Source organism: Rhinoderma darwinii, chromosome 3, assembly GCF_050947455.1.
Source record: "Rhinoderma darwinii isolate aRhiDar2 chromosome 3, aRhiDar2.hap1, whole genome shotgun sequence".
NCBI lineage: Eukaryota > Metazoa > Chordata > Amphibia > Anura > Rhinodermatidae > Rhinoderma > Rhinoderma darwinii.
The window spans coordinates 205485553-205501967 of NC_134689.1; the positions used below are offsets into that span (position 1 = coordinate 205485553).

At 43.0% G+C, this 16415-nt stretch overlaps 1 protein-coding gene across 3 annotated transcripts in view; it reads right to left on the reverse strand.

The window, feature by feature from the left end:
- The window catches only part of HBP1 (HMG-box transcription factor 1), a 61240-nt gene that overhangs the window by 32982 nt on the left and 11843 nt on the right, over window positions 1–16415 (reverse strand). For all 3 annotated transcript variants that reach the window (XM_075857273.1, XM_075857274.1, XM_075857275.1), the window contains exons 2-5: window positions 9467–9650; window positions 6506–6740; window positions 4737–4869; window positions 2283–2394 (exon numbers count right to left, since the gene is read on the reverse strand). In XM_075857273.1, coding sequence (XP_075713388.1) covers window positions 2283–2394; window positions 4737–4869; window positions 6506–6740; window positions 9467–9650 — 664 coding nt within the window. The remainder of the gene's footprint in view (window positions 1–2282; window positions 2395–4736; window positions 4870–6505; window positions 6741–9466; window positions 9651–16415) is intronic.

Here is a 16415-nt window from a genome sequence, read left to right on the forward strand (position 1 = left end):
AGGGCTCAGAAGTGAAGAGCAACATGCATATTTGAATTCTATTTTGGCGATTTTCACAGCATTTGCCCACAATTGCAGGGCTCTGAGGTCAAATAATAAAACAAACCCCCAAGTAGTGACCGCTATTTTGGAAACTACACTCCTTAGGGCATTTTAAGGGGTGTAGTGAACATTTTGCCCCCAGAGGTGTTTTTTCATTAGAAATGAATACGCAGCGGATGGTGCAAAGTGAAAATTGCAATTTTCCGCTGATATGCCATTTTAGTGTACAATATGTTGTGCCCAGTAAGTGCCACTGAAGACAAATACCTCACAAAACGTTAAACGGGTTCTCCCGAGTATGGCGATGCCATATATGTGGACGTAAACTGCTGTTTGGTCATGCTGTAGGGCTCAGAAGGGAGGGAGACCCATTTGGAGTGCAGATTTTGCCTGGTAATCGTTCTGTTTGGGGTTTTGCTGGCATCTCAGTTTATAATGTGGGGGGCATATGTAAGCTGGGCGGAGTACATCAGGGTATATGTAAGCTGTGCAGAGAACATCAGGGCATAATAAGAGGGTAAATAAATAATAATCCGCAGATGTGTGGCCAGTGTGACACTGAAATGGTGCCCAATCTTATCCGCTTTTGGACATTGCACATTTTCCGTCCCATATTCTGAGAGCCAGAACTTTTTTTATTTTTTCTCCACTGAAGCTGCGTGAGGGCTTATTTCATGTGGGGCAATGCATAGTTTTCATTGGTATGTGCAATTTTTTTTTTTAGCACTTTTTATTCCATTTTTTGGTAAGCAAGGCGACCAAGAAGCATCAATCTTGACAACGTTTTCTATTCTTTTTTTTTTTTTTACATTGGGCCGTAAATTACAATTTTACTTTATTCTGCGGGTCGATACGATTACGGCGATACCAAATTGATAGTTTTTTTTATGTTTTGCAGCGTTTGCACAATAAAATCATTTTATTTATTTTTTGTCACCTTATTCTAAGAGCTATAACTTTTTATTTTTCAGTCAAAAAAGCTGTGTGAGGGCTCGTTTTTTGCGGGAAGACTTGTAGTTTTTATTGGTACTGTTTTGGGGTAGATGCAACTTTTTGATCACTTTTTATTTTATGTTTTGGAAGGGGTGGTGACCAAAAAATAGTGATCATGGCATTGTTTTTTTGTGGTCTTCACCATGCGTGTAGGAACATTATATTTTTATAGTTTGGGTATAAACTTTTAACATTTTAATTTTTTTCCTATAATAAAAGGCTTATCATAGGGAAAAAGGCAGTGTTTGTTTTTATTAACTTGAAACTTATTATTACACTTTGATTCAATTTTTATTTTTTTTTGGCCCATAATGGGACTTGAAGGCCTACACCTCTGACCCACGTAGTGCAATGCATTAGAGCGGTCAGTCATTCACTGACAGCAAGCCTATTGGGTCTTGTTTCTGGTCGGGGCCTAATAGGCTATCATACATGGCAGACCAGGAGGCCATTGTTAGGCCTCCGGTTGCCATAGCAATGATCGGCATCCTCACGATCACATCGTGCCCAAGCCGATCGCATTTGATCGTGGCATCTAAGGGGTTAAAGGCAGGGATCAGAGCCAGCGCCGTTACAGCACTGTGTCAGCTGTAACATACAGCCGACACCCGTGGCTGATGTCGCAGTCTCAGCTTCTGAGCCTGCGCCATCTTCCTTTTGCGGCCGAAAGCCTCTTAGGCCCCGCCTCTGGGTGGGACCTAGCAGGCTGCCGTACTTGGCAGACAGGAGGCCATTGTTAGGCCTCCGGTCTACCAGAGAAGTGATTGGAATCCCGCTATTGCATTGCGGGGTTCCGATCTGCTTGTAAACACCAGATGCTGCGCTCGCTTTTGAGCGCTGCATCTAACAGGTTAATCGGTCGGATCGGAGGCTAGCTCTGGTCCTGGCCTTGAAGCAGTGATAGCGTTAAGCCATCTCTAATTTAAAACGGTCTGCAGACACAGTAGCCTCTTAACGCGATGACGTAATAGTACGTCACATAGCGTTAAGGGGTTAGATGAGTTTTCCCGAGAGACATTTATGACATATCTACAGGATGTCATAAACGTCAGATAGATGCGGGTCCCACCTCTGCGACCCGCCACCCATCTCTAGAACGGGGTCCCCTAAACCCCGTTCTGCCTTTGTCTGCTCTCGCTGTCTCCCGGACACTTCCTGGTTATATAGTCGGGAGTTACGAAAACTGCGTAGCCCGCTGGTTTTTTTAAACAGTAAGGTGTGACATTTTTCGTTGTGCCATAACTTACCTTTTAGAAAACCATGCCAAATGGTATGAGGCCATGAATGGCACCATCCTGAATCATCATCATCAGAAAACGAGGACATACAGAAAATGCCAGATTCCGACTCACTGTTTGCCTGAAATAAAAATAATAATTTTATTTCATATTGAAGAAATACTAAATTTAATATGTGTAATATCTTAAAACAGGTAAACCTAGAAATAAATGAAGCCTGTCTGGAAACTATTAGTAACACTATTTAAACTCGAATGTTCCTTGTGACCTGTCCAACTTGATATTTTATGACATAAGAAATATGAGTAACTCTTTTTATATAAATGAATACCCCAATTTAGATACAGATTAATTTATTACTGTATTGTAATGGGCCATTGTTTCTTTGATACAGAGATGGTTTCGATCTGTGCACAGATTTAATAAATGCATTTCTGCGACACAAGGCTGCCACTAGGGGGAGCAAACTTGAGACGGTGTAGGCTGGATTCACGCACGCAGTATTTTAGCCAACCACAGTAGTGGTTACAAAAGAGAGGAGACCTACAAGTCCTTCGCTTGTACTTTTTATACCTTTTTGGATCCACTCCTGATGTTGGCTAAAAATCTACATGTGTGAATACAAGGCATTCATCCTCAAAAGAAGCTGTATAAAACCCCTAGTGACATTGAAACAGAACTAGATATTAGTAAGTCAATATGGAAGACAAGGGACCGGCAGTTGCACTATCACGGCCACAGGGATTCACCATGAGTAGCACAATGGCTCAGTGGTTAGCACTGGGGTCCTAGATTCTAAACTGACCAAGAGCAAAACCTATAGAATACCTTTATATGTTCTGCCTGGGTTTGTGTGGGTTTCCACTGGGTACTCCAGTTTTCTCCCACACTTCAAAAATATACTGATCGATCAGTTGGCTTCCTATGAAATTGGTCCTAGTATGTGTGTGTGTCTGAGATAGGGAAGTTAGATTGTGAGCCCCAATACGGATAGGGACATGTACAATGCTACGGAATATGTAGACACTATATAAGCAGTAGTGGAGTGGCTGAGAACTTTTAGAAATCACTTTGCAAATAGTGAACAACTGTAATGAACTCCGCAAACTACTGGAAGATTTCACACACTAAAATCAAATTCTAGCAATGCAAAATGACATGCTACTCCTTCACCTTGTAGGTGTGAGAACACAGCAATGACAACGGCTTTCTCTCAGGAGATCCAATGCCCCACTTGACTGTACTGCAGGAAGTGCCATCACAAAGCGTTCAAGTTTATTGCTATAGGGAGAGGGGTATGAGAAGTCGCCTCTTACCTCCAAAGGAACACAGGATTACAACATGCCCGGTCCTTGTTTCCCCCAACAACAGACAGTTGTGCTGCCCCCAAACACATTAGATTGTCGGAGGATCAGGCCAACTTCATCAACATGTGAATGGCTGACTTAACCTAGCCACGCTTTACATGACAGGGACACCGTTAGGCCCAGTTCACAGTTTTTTTGGCGTGGATTTTAATACGGAAACCGCGTTGGAATCCGCCTCTTTTTTTTTTTTTTGCCTGCAGCTAAATCAGCATGTTCTCTATTGACACGGAAACGCTTCTGACTCTCCATTGAAAATCAATAGGAGGCAGAACAAAATCGTTTTTCCCTGCGTTTTTGAGTTCAATGGCCACTGGGCGAAAAACAAAGTTGAAACCATAACAAAAAATAAAAATAAAAAAAAAAAAGGACAAATTCTGCCACTAAATTCTTGAAGGAAGTTTGAGGCAGATTTCTTCTGGCTGCAAAAGACTCCATGTGAACTAGGCCTTACTACAGAGGGGGCCCCATCAATTGTATTCACCCCTTTTTGAAGTGGCTCTCTGTCTAAGCAAAGTCACTGCTCTCTGTTGGCGATTCGGTCTATTCTATAAAGCCCTTTCGCTTGTGCCACAAGGGCTTTGTATTATAAAGCTTTCACACCACAGAAGCATGGCTTTTTAAATTCTAAGGCAGAAAGTGTTTTTGAAAAAATAAAAAGTGTTCACATCACATTTTTTTGGCCTAGGTTTGACATACACGCCGGCAAAAACTCGTAACGTATATGTTAAATGTAGGCGGAGATGGATTTCACAGTTATTAGGCATCTATCACCTATAGGCTATAATGGCATCCGTTTAACAGATAGGTCATGAAAAGCTCACAGCGTATCCATTTAACAGATGCCACACGGTGGCACCTGTCACCCATAGGCTACCTTTACTGCTAATTCCATTCTTTTTGTGTGGTTCACTGACATATACCGGCCAGACAGAGGCCTTCGTCTTATAATGGAGCCCTTTGGACAAGTTTGCTTTCCTGAAGTAGACACTAAACGTAAACAGAAAACGTGATGTGAACAGGGCCTAAGAAATATACTTAAAGAGGAAAGACAAGTTCAAGCAGACACTTTTAATCATTGCAATGAACAGTAACTCACTCGCTCATGTCTGACTGGGGGATCTTCTTTCCAATGACTTTTGGATATATTGTCATTTTCTGTGGAAACTGGTGGAGGGCGGGCGTAGGAATGTAAACTTTTGCTGGTAGCTATTATGTGAACAGGTGATGATCTAAAATAGAAATCCAGCCATATAACACAAGTCACGCAGGGAGAGATTTGAACAGACATACAGAAGAGCCATCTATCTTATGCAACACATTTACATTATAAAAAGAAACATTTGGATTTTATTTTTTTCTTAACATGAAATACACAAACTCTGAGGGTAAGTTCACACAGAATTTGACACGTTTTTTGATGTGGAAATGGGATGCAAAGGCGTTTTTTTCCTGCGAACAGAAAAAAAGTCTCGTGGGAAAAAGAAGCGACATGCCCTATATTTGGGCGTTTGCGTGTCTGACCTCCCATTGACATCAATGGGAGGCAGAGAAAGCGTATTTCGCTGCGTTTTTTGCCCGCGGCGCTCAATGGCTCGAGGGCGACAAACGCAGCGAAAATCGCCGTGCAAGATCTGCCTCAAAATTCCAAACGGAATTCTGAGGCAGATTTTCTGCCTGCGAAAAAGTCAGTGTGAACCCTTAGGCCCTGTTCAAACTGAATTTTTTGCAGGCAGAAAATTCTGCCTCAAAATTTCCGTCTGGAATTTTGAGGCAGATTTTGATCTGCCTGCACGCTGTTTGCCGCGTTTTTCGCCCACAGCCATTGAGAGCCGCGGGCAAAAACGCCAAGAAAAAAAAAAAGCTTTCTCTGCCTCCCATTGAAGTCACTGGGAGGTCAGGGACGTAAACGCCTGGTTATAAGACATGTTGCTTCTTTTTCTCGCAAGCCGGTTTTACCGCTTGTGGGGAAAAAACGCCTCCGTCTCCCATTGAAATCAATGGGAGGCGTTTTTCGGCCGTTTTTTGGCGCGTTTTGCAATGCAGTTTCCTAGTCAGAAAACTCTGTGTGAACAGGGCCTTCGATTTTTGCCTTTAAACTAATTTATTCTTTAGGAAATGTATTGGAACACTCACTAAAAAAATGGGAATCTGTCAATAAATGAAGAAATTCCATGAGGGTTTTTTAGAACACGTATTAGATTGTAAGGAGCTTATTGCATATACTAAAGAGATAACAGAAGGCAGCACATCCCTTACAACCAATCTCGCGCCAATTACATGGGTCTCTAGCTTAAAGGGGTATTCAACAGACATTTATGGCATATCCACTGCTTCCTTTTCCCGCTTCAGTCAGGGGTTAACACAGCGAAAAACAGAACTGTTGTGTGGTAAATCAACTTTTAGTATTGACTACTTTTACTCATTTCTCATTAAGAAGGTTCACTTTCTAAACGTATGTACAAAAATGTTATTAATATGGCAAAACAAAGAAAGAAAATCCTGCTTTGAATACTACCCACACCACTCGGCCTTTCTATGCCCTCAGCTTTGTGCCGGAAAACGGAGAATTAGTGATAGATCCTGCAGAGGGGAAAACTGCTAAATAATGCAGAATACAAGTCATATAATGGCCCGGAATGAGTCACTCCTCGCGTATGACAGGATTCTGAAAAGTCACCTGTAAGGTCGTACGCTTTACTGGAGATATTCGCAAATACTATACCATACAAGTAGTCTGATAATCCCTGACAGAAGCAGGAAAACGAAAAGACAACCTCAGAATAATTACAGTTCTACAGTCATTTTGGGGAATTTTATTTGAACTAGAAGACTGGTGGAATGGACAAGAATGAATAAAGGCCTTACCGATTATAGAATGAACATTGCATTAGAGGACTCTGAGGACTTGTGGCAATATTGGCCAGCTCAGTCAGCCAGTTCATCCCGCTTCCACACGAATAGGCGCTGTCTGACAGATTTGAAATATTTTGACTCCATAAAGGCACTGTATATTCCTGATGTGATACATTGGCATCAAGGTGGAAAACCTCTGGTGGTGATGTGGAGTCGGCCTGGACAGCCTGCAATTCTGGAAGGTCATCTATAGAGAGGGATCCAATGGATAGCTTAATGCACAATGCTCATTTCTTTTTTACCTATATAGCGCGTGTCATAGTAAAATATACAACTTTTCAAAGATCTACAAGTACAACATTTTATAAAAAGCAACAGTCTGTATCCCACTGTATTCTCATGGGCACACTGGGCAGTACTCACAACATACCAGTCACAGATATATCCATCACTCATCGTCAAGGGGTTAAGCTGCACTCATTTAAATAAGTGATGGAGGCTTTATAATAAAGAAATTACTATAGTCTAGGTTTAACCTGTTAAAGTGTACCGATCACCTGCAATGAGGGCCCTGTTTTATATGAAAACCCACTAGCCACTTAAATTACAATAGTGAAAATATATATACATATATACACACATACATCCAGTATAAGCGTACTTTCACTATGTAAATGACCCAGCTCCCCGCAGAAATCGGGTCCCAAACTCCCGGGTAGGGGTGTCCCAGCATCCCGTGCGTCCTCTCGGCATGAATACAGTAGTTACCAATTGGTAAAGGCTATACCTATACAGCAGTAAGCGCTCATTGAGACAAAACTCAAGATCTCACATTCGGAGTTTGGATGCTGCCGTGGGGAATGTCGGGAGGATGCAGAGATACGCCTACCTGGAAGTTTGGTACCAGACTCCTGCAGGGAGTCGGGACATTTACATAGTGAAAGTACACTTATACTGAAGGTAGATATACTGGGGGTTTTTAATAACATATTTAGACAATTATTACTTTTGGGGCAAATGGGTTTTCAACTAAAACAGGTCCCACTTTTCAGGTGATAAGTACACTTTAATGCAACATACTTAAAAGGTTGTCCATTTTAGAAAACCCCTTTTCTTTCATAGGTGCCTTGATAACTGCTGAATGAGGGGGGTCCTGCTGCTGGGACACCCACAACCTACAGTTATAAGCATGGAAAGTGATCGCTCAATAATCGCTTCCTGCAGAGCAACGAAAACGTAAAAAGCTCTCTCGGAGGGAAGCACAAAGTAGTGACAGCCGATTTCAGTGGTCTGTCACTTAAGTCTAGTTATGTGACTTTTGCCAACTTACAATTTTAGCTTTGCAGCTCTCGCATTTTGCTGGGAGGAAGGAGTCCAGCGTATTCATGAGCAGCCACTCCTTTTGCCCTAACACCGATAATTGAAAGTTTTCTCCCTACACACAGTAATAGGGAGAAAGCAGTCAATAATCGGTGGCTTAATGGAGGGAGTGGCAGATCATGAATACCCCGGACTCCTTCCTCCTAGCAAGATGCGAGAGCTGCAAAGTTATAATTGTAAGTTCCCAAAAGTCCCAGAACTATCAGACCTAAGTGACAGACCACTGAAATCAGCTTGTGAGTCACTACTTTGGGCTGCCCTCAGAGAGCAGACTGAAGTTGTTGCTGACAGATTTCGTTTAAGTCCTGTAAGTGGTGAGGCCCACCTGCATGGATCGGAGTTGTTTTTACAGCACATCCCACAGATGCTCCATCATATTGAGATTTGTGGAATTTGGCTATTTTTCAGGTTACTCTAGCCATTTCTGAACAGTGTGAAAGTGCAATATCCAGCGGAAAGAGGTCTTTGCCGTTGTGGAATAATATTGCCATGAAGAGGTTCCTTGTCTGCAACAATGTCTAGTTAGGTAGGTGGTATGTGTCAAGGAAACATCCACATGAACATCAGGACCAAATGTTTCCCTGCAGAACATTGCCCAGAGTATAACACGGTCTCCTCTCGCTTCCCTTCTTCCCAGTGTATCCCGATGCCATCTCTTCCCCAGGTAGGCGATGCACAGGCACCCGGCCATCCACATTCATCAGAAAACGCCACCTGCTTCCATTATGCCATTGTCCAGTTCTGATGGGAGTCTGAGTGGTCTGCAGATCTGCAGCCCCATACACAGCAAGCTGCCATGCAAAGTGTGTTCGGACACCTTTCTATCATAGCCAGCATTAGGCTGTTCAGCAATTGGTGCTACAGTAGCTCTTCTGTGGGATCGGACCAGACGGGTTAGCCTTTACTACCCGTGCACATCAAAGAGCCTTTGCCATGTTGTTGGTACACCAGTTCTCTTTTGTTAGTTCCTCACCACAGCATACCAGGAACACTTCAGAAGACCTGCCGTTTGACATTTGACCCAGTCGTCTAGCCATCACAATTTGGTCCTTGTCAATGTCACTCATATCCTTACTCTTGCCCATTTTTCAACACATCAACTTCAAGAACTGACTGTTCACCTGCAGCTGAATATATCCCACCCCTTGACAAGCGCATTGTATGGAGATAATCAATGTTATTCACTTCACCGGTATTATGTTATGGCTGATCATGTATGTTATATAGGTTATGTGAAAACCACAATTGGCCACGTCAAAGATAGCTTTTTGAAGTCACCATCATATATGTCCGGTGACTCCGTATGGTACAGAAACGCCAGAGGGAAACTGATGTCAGAACTGATCCCATGCTTTCCTATGGGAGTAGTTTTGGAACCAGTAGTGATGACGGACCTCTCTCTCCCTGCGCTGGTCAGAAAGATGATGCATGCAGTGTTTTTCTGTCTGGCTATGGGCTACGTCAGGCTATGGACGTTGCATCGGTGCACCGAGTGTACAAAAATGTCATCTGTTCAGGCATCTAACAAAGACATGTGAGCCCAGACTAAAAAGTATCCAGTTCATAAATATGCATAAATAGCAAAACCCATACCAAGTTCCATGTGATCATCAGAAGACGCATATCCTGGAGAGGATGGGAGACGTTCCTCACACTTCAGCACTTCCAGAGATTCATTCATTGCTGTAGGTCTTTTGTCCATTAACAACTGGACTTTCTGTACTGTATTGGGCATGTCCTTTGTCTTTACTTCCCACACCATATTATAGCACTTAAACTAAAAAAGACCATAGAAATAAAAAAGTGTTAACCTTGGTGCACAAATGATATCACTTCAATGGCACATACCGTGAGAACAAACATGGGTAAATATGAAAGAACTATACAAAGAGATTCAGCCTATTCAGACAACAGTGAATACTGTATGGTGTTTCACACAAACTATCACACCATTGGATAATCACACATCTGCAAGAATAGGCAAAGCTTTATATGAAATTACAAGAAAAATAAAAACAGACAACACTGTGCAAAGGGTCACATTATAATAGGTTGTAGTCAAGAAGGTAGCCCTGGAGGTAGGCTCCACTCTCATCTATCAGTAGGCTTCTCACCTTTGTAACTTTCCAGTAAATTTATTTCTCAGCATTAAAGGGAATGTGTCGCTAAGAATTTTTTATTTTATTTTTTTTTAGTTAAACAGTTAGTATATAAATGCTATGGGGGCATTATACTGTGTGGGGGCAGAGTCAGGGTATATATTATTTACAGTAGTATACAGTAGGTTCAGGGGATAGAGTGCCAACAGTGTCAGTGCCCACAGTGCCACCCCCAATATAGTGCCACACACCCCTGCAGTTCCTCCTCCCTTGTAGATCGCAGCCCCCACATGCAGATTGTGCGCGCCACCCCCCCCACGTCTTATTGTGGATATCACCACGAGACGCTGAATCCACGGCCAGATGTTGCCGACGCTTTGGCCGGGGATTCAGCTCCTAGTGGGATCTACACGGGGGGGATGCTGCGACCTGCACGCCGGGAGGGTGCTGCGACCTGCACGCCGGGAGGGTGCTGCGACCTGCAAGCTGGGAGGGTGCTGCGACCTGCAAGCCGGGAGGGTGCTGCTGCTGCCATCTACAGCAGGGCGTTCTCACTACGTATATACTAGGAGTCCCTGCTTCCCCGCAGAACTGCTGTTCCATACTGTATCATTTTGTTCAGAACAGCAGTAATGTGGGGAAGCAGAGACAGAACCGGGAGGACCAGGCAGTGACGAGGCGGAGCTTCATCCTGCAGCACGGCACCGCGCAACTGCGGCACTAAAAATGGATTCAACGATTCTGTTAAAAAACAGAATCGTGAGAGTCCTTGAGGGAGAATTAATTTGACTAATCGTGCAGTCCTACCTCCCACTGATGACTGACATACTGTTGGTAAGGAGATAGCCGTCAGTCATAGGCAGGTGGATGGGTCTAGCCACAGATCATGAATACGGTCTGCAGGAGATAAAGTGAACTTTATAACAACTGCTGATCATTAAAAAGTAATACAGTGATGGAATTGGGGTCTCTGGCACTACTTTTTGCTGCAGGGATGAGACAGAGCAGCATAAACCTGGTGACATATTTCCTTTAATACACAGTGTTAACCCCTTAAGGACATGGCCTAAAGAATACATTTATTTTCATCCCCATATTTCAAAGCTATAACATTTTTATTCTTCGATCGACGTAGCCGTATGAGGGTTTGTTTGTTTGTTTGTGGGTCGAGGTTTACATTTTAACGGCACAATTTGAGTATAAAACTTATAACGCATTGAAAAACATGCATGCGTTTTTTTTTTTTTGCGGGGGAGTGGAAATAAAACAGCAATACGGTCATTGTGTTTTGTTTTTACAGCATTCACCGTGTGGCATAAATGACATGTTACCTTTATTCTGTGGGTCGGTACGATTACAGCGAGATCAAATTTATATATATTTTTTTTTATGTTTTACTAATGTTGCACAATAAAACAAGATCATGTGTCACCATATTCTGAGAGAAATAACTTTTATTTTTCCGTCAATAGAGCGATGTCAAGATTTATTTTTTGCTAGAGGACTTGACGTTTTCATTGGTACCATTTTGGGGTAAAATGACTGATCTTTTTATTCTGCTTTTTGGGAGGCGGGATAAAAAGAAAGAGCAATTCTGTTATTGTTTTTTTATTTCAGTTTTACGGCGTCCACATAGTGCGGGTTAAATAACATGATGATTTTATATTTTTTGACATAATAAAAGCATTTTAAATAGGGTTTTTGGGTTTATTTTTTGAACATTTTATTTATCTTTTAATTATTGTTTTCAGTCCCACTAGGTGTCTAGACGATGTGATCAGTTGATTGCTCATATAAAACACTGTAGTAGTCCTGTTAGGTGTACAAATATGGCAGACCTGGGGGCCATTGTTAGACTCCCAGCTGCACGAGGGCACGGATGGGAGGGACAGTCCATCGGTCAAGCCCCTTAGATGTTGTAATCAGTATTGATGGTGACATCTAAGGGGTTAAACGTCTTGAGATTGGCGTTACCTATGATTCCGGCCTTTGTGGCAGGTTTTCAGCTGTAAGTTACAGCTGACACCAGCTGCTCATGGCGTGGGCTCATCTCTGTGCCATAAATATACATCACGGAGCAAGAAGGGGTTAAACGGTGGATAATATCTCATAAGAGGATAAAAACATCCCATGAGAAGCCGTCTGGACTGGACACATCGTGGTCAGTCGCAAGGCTAGCCTGTAGGATGGTTATGTTTAGAACATGCTGCAATACAGGCTACAGATCTGCTCCATAACAATGTGGATAGCTATTTTTAGATGGAGCTTTGTACAGAAGCGTTCACACATTGTGAATTCATTACCTCCATGCAAACGCTACTGAGAGTTATATTGCAGCAAAGCCACATGTGTAATCCAGAAGAAGAGAGATGAGGCAGCACATCCACAATGTAAGGGGAACTTTATGCACACACATTCGAGTGAATAAAATTCCCTTTACATTTGGATGTGCTGCCTTGTCTCTTCATCTGGATTACACTTTGGGTCAGGTTCTGTGGAGGCTTGTGCCCACACTATCTTTCATATCTGGTGCGGTGATACCTTGTTGTTTGTTAACCCTGACACTTCGGTAACATTTGTGTGGGACTTAATTTACAGCACTGCGTGTCATTCACGCAGCGATTAAGTCCCAGTGTGAATAGATGTCGCGTCCTGGCTGGAGGTGATGTCTATTCACTCTGAAGACACTTCAGTAAAGTTAATGTGGGTGTATGTGACAACACAGTATGGACATGAATGGAGAGGAGTGTATGACGCTGATTGGTCACTGATTGGTCACTGATTGGTCAGTGTCATACACTTCTCTTTACAACGCCCAGTTGGTCAAAAGTAAAAAAATGCACAGTTGTCTAATAAGAAACTAATTAGCAGAAATCTAAAATTGTTCATAACTTGTTCAAAAATTATCGTTTTTCAAAATAAAAAACACTTATCTACATTACAGCGCCGATCAGATTATGTAAGAGATAGTTATACTTATAATGTGGGGACAGAGCCTCTTTAAATGACAGCAAGGAGAGATCATGAAAACCGTGAAAAATTATACAAAAAGTGTAATGCAAGATTGTATAACTCGTTATTATACAAAGAATGACTTACTACCCCTTATATAAATTGGTAGGTTTTGTGAATAAACCCACTTGCTTTTAGTCCAAAAGACATGAAAAAAAATTGCTGAAAAATATCAGTCTAGAAAAAAATTGCTGCAGAAGGGTTTTCCACAAGGGACAATCTAATTGCATACTAAAACTTCAATATGACACTTTGGCAACAGAAATATTGCCATCACATAGAAATGTAGAGGCTTGCATGTAGTGAACAGGGGAAGAAAAGGTAGAGGGTAAAATATGTAAGGCTGGGTTCACACCAGCATTTTCCAATCCGTTGTTCTTCTCTGTCAAAGGAGAAGAAAAAGGGAATAACTGGACTTTAATGGGTTCCGTCCGGGTGTCCGTGGTTTTACCGAAAACAATAGCGCAGCATGCTGCACTATCATTTCTGGTATTCTCAGTCAGATATGTGACGAAGGCCCCTAAGGGAGCCTCCAACATAGATGTGAACGAGGCCTAAGCTGCTGCACAAACAGGACAACGGGAAACTGCTGTGGAAAACATCACACATTTTTTACACTAGTCTTCCTAGACTAACACCTCGGTGCAGTTTGTACAGTCAACTGCTAAAAGCAATGAAAAGCTATATATAGATTGAGCTTTAAAAATAACTAAGAAAAATACATAACAAAATGTTTTATATATTGAATGACTATTTCTAGACCAATTGCTACCCCTAATGGTTAGTATGTAGTATTACATTTTTTGTTCTACAATCTTCTGATATACGTATGCCGGAAGTATTTCCCGGACCAAACACACTGCAGGGAGCCTGGCGCCTATCGTCATAGTTACCTATGATGCTAGGAGTCCCTGCCTCACTGCGGGAAAACTGGCCCGTACTGTAATCATGTTTTCACGCTCGTGTGAATCCGGCCTTAGGCTATATTCACACTACAGTGAAAAAAAGACGGCCATAAAAACGTATCAGCTTTTCATGACCGTTTTGCATCAGTGTGTCTCTAAAATTTCATCCATATCCCGGCCGTCTGACCAGTTTTAATGGCCGTTTGTCATCCATTTAAAAAGACGATTGAATTTCATTTGTCAGAGGTTTTTTTTGTCCCATCCCCCTGAAAACACCACAGTGCCCCCTGTGGAAAGCGAGACGCGCACCAGCCCCTGTGGAAAGCGAGACGCGCACCAGCCCCTGTGGAAAGCGAGACGCGCACCAGCCCCTGTGGAAAGCGAGACGCGCACCAGCCCCTGTGGAAAGCGAGACGCGCACCAGCCCCTGTGGAAAGCGCCACACGTCAAGGGCTTTCCCAAGACAGGATTCCTCTGCCAGTGCGCTTGCAGTGCTCTGGCCGAGGACTCCATAGTTGAGAGCCCCTAAAACCACTGTCCATATATGAACAGTGACTCAGGGGCTTCTGCGGTGCCTTCTGTCAGAGGTATACGTCCGTACTCCTCCCGACATATACCTCAGACAGAAGCAAAAAAACGTGATGTAAATAAGCCCTTAATTGTATCCGTTTTCTAATGGGAGTCCGCTTTTGAGGGTCTGGATCAGTTTTTAACGGCCATCACAAGGATGGCTTTCTAAAAAAAACAACCGTTAAAATCTGTACAAAGATGGCAGACCTTGGGGTCGCTTGCACTATATACTTCAATACTAATGTATTGCAGTATATAGTCTTTCTGACAGGCTTCTATTAAGCCCTACCAGATGCAGGGCTTAATAGGAGCACAAAGATGGCAGGCCTTCATTAGGCCCCAGGCTGCCATTGAAACCATCAGCACCCTGAGATCGCATCGGGGGGGGGGGGGGGGATAAGCTGTTAGTGGGGGTCACCCACTTCTTCCTAACAATTTAAATGCTGCAGTCGCAATGCGGCATTTAATGGGTTCAACAAGTGGGATCGCGCTCGATGCCGCTCGTTAAGGTGACGTGTCGGCTGTAGCATACAGGCGACACCCGCATTATATGAAGTGGGTTCAGCCCGTGAGCCCACTCCATACTTCTCCTACCCCGGCTATGACGAAAGTCATATGTTGGGAAGGGGTTAAGGGCTCACGACAGTTTTCTTCAGTGTCCAATAGGTTTTTGTTGTGGTTAGTACACCATTTATTTCTGTGGGGCCATGCTCACACCCGTTATTTTACGGATCCCTGTGTCCGTTCCACAAATTGTAGAACAGGTCCTATTCTTGTCCATATTCTAGTGTATTGGTCATCAGAAAAAAACTGCAAAATAGTCCACCTTGAAGCGGATAGAAAACAAGTCAACAGTTTTTGCTGTTTTTGTTAGAAACATCTGAAATCCGCTGACCAAGGGGACAATTTGGAGATTTCGTCTATCCCAGATCCACATTTCCAATAAATGTTAGCTCCCGGGCAGGCCTACCAAATGTGACAGTGAGTCCACTTCTCTGCAGCCGCGGAAGCATAAATTAGATTGGGAAGGAAACATTTTTGCCAGTCGGACAGGGGTTAGATACCATCTAGTTAACGCCTCATGCACACGACCCTGCTTTTGCGGGCGCAATTTATCCGCATTTTTGCAAAAATGCAAATCTGAACCGAAAAAACCTCGGATTCACTAATACTGCTGAATTGTTGTGGACCTGTGAGTCCTGACACGGATGCACAACAACGTTTTTTTTGCGGTCCGATGGACCGCGACAGACCTGTGGTTTTGCGTACCGCAAAACCAATGCGGTCATGTGCATGAGTCCTAAGAATTTTCAGGAGGTTTCCGTACTGTTATACGAGCGGGAACAAGAGTCACATATGTGATGCTAAGTAATGTCATCAGGGAAATGGCATTTTGATTGCGTTTTGATCCAGACCCCCATTCCTCCTTATTGCATGTTTGCACTAAAGGCTTGTCCACACGTAACGGAAATTCTGCGTATTTTCCATCCGGAATTGCAGATGGAAAACACACATCAGAATACAGTAGCAGCAAAGTGGGTGAGATTTAACAAAATGTCATCTACACACTGCGTAAAATTTCTGAGCAGAAATTCACCTGCTGTGCGTATTTTTCGTACCACAGCATGTCAATTCCTGCCGCAGAAAGTGGACTGAATTGCTGCGTTTTTCAGATGTCACCATCTCCCAACATTGAAAAAAAGAAACGGCGCAAAAACTTTTCCGCAGCCAAATTTCTGTAGAATTGCTACAGAAATTTTCTGCAGCAATTACGTTACGTGTAGACAAGCCCTTAGGAGGATTTTGGATGGAGCAGCGATTACGCACGTGCATTGCAGCTCAATTCAATGTCGATGGGCCAGACGGAAACAGCTGAGCGCTACACTCTTGTCTCTGCTGACCCCATAGAAAGTGAATTGAGTGGCAATGCAAACGCCATTCTAAACTGCGCTCATG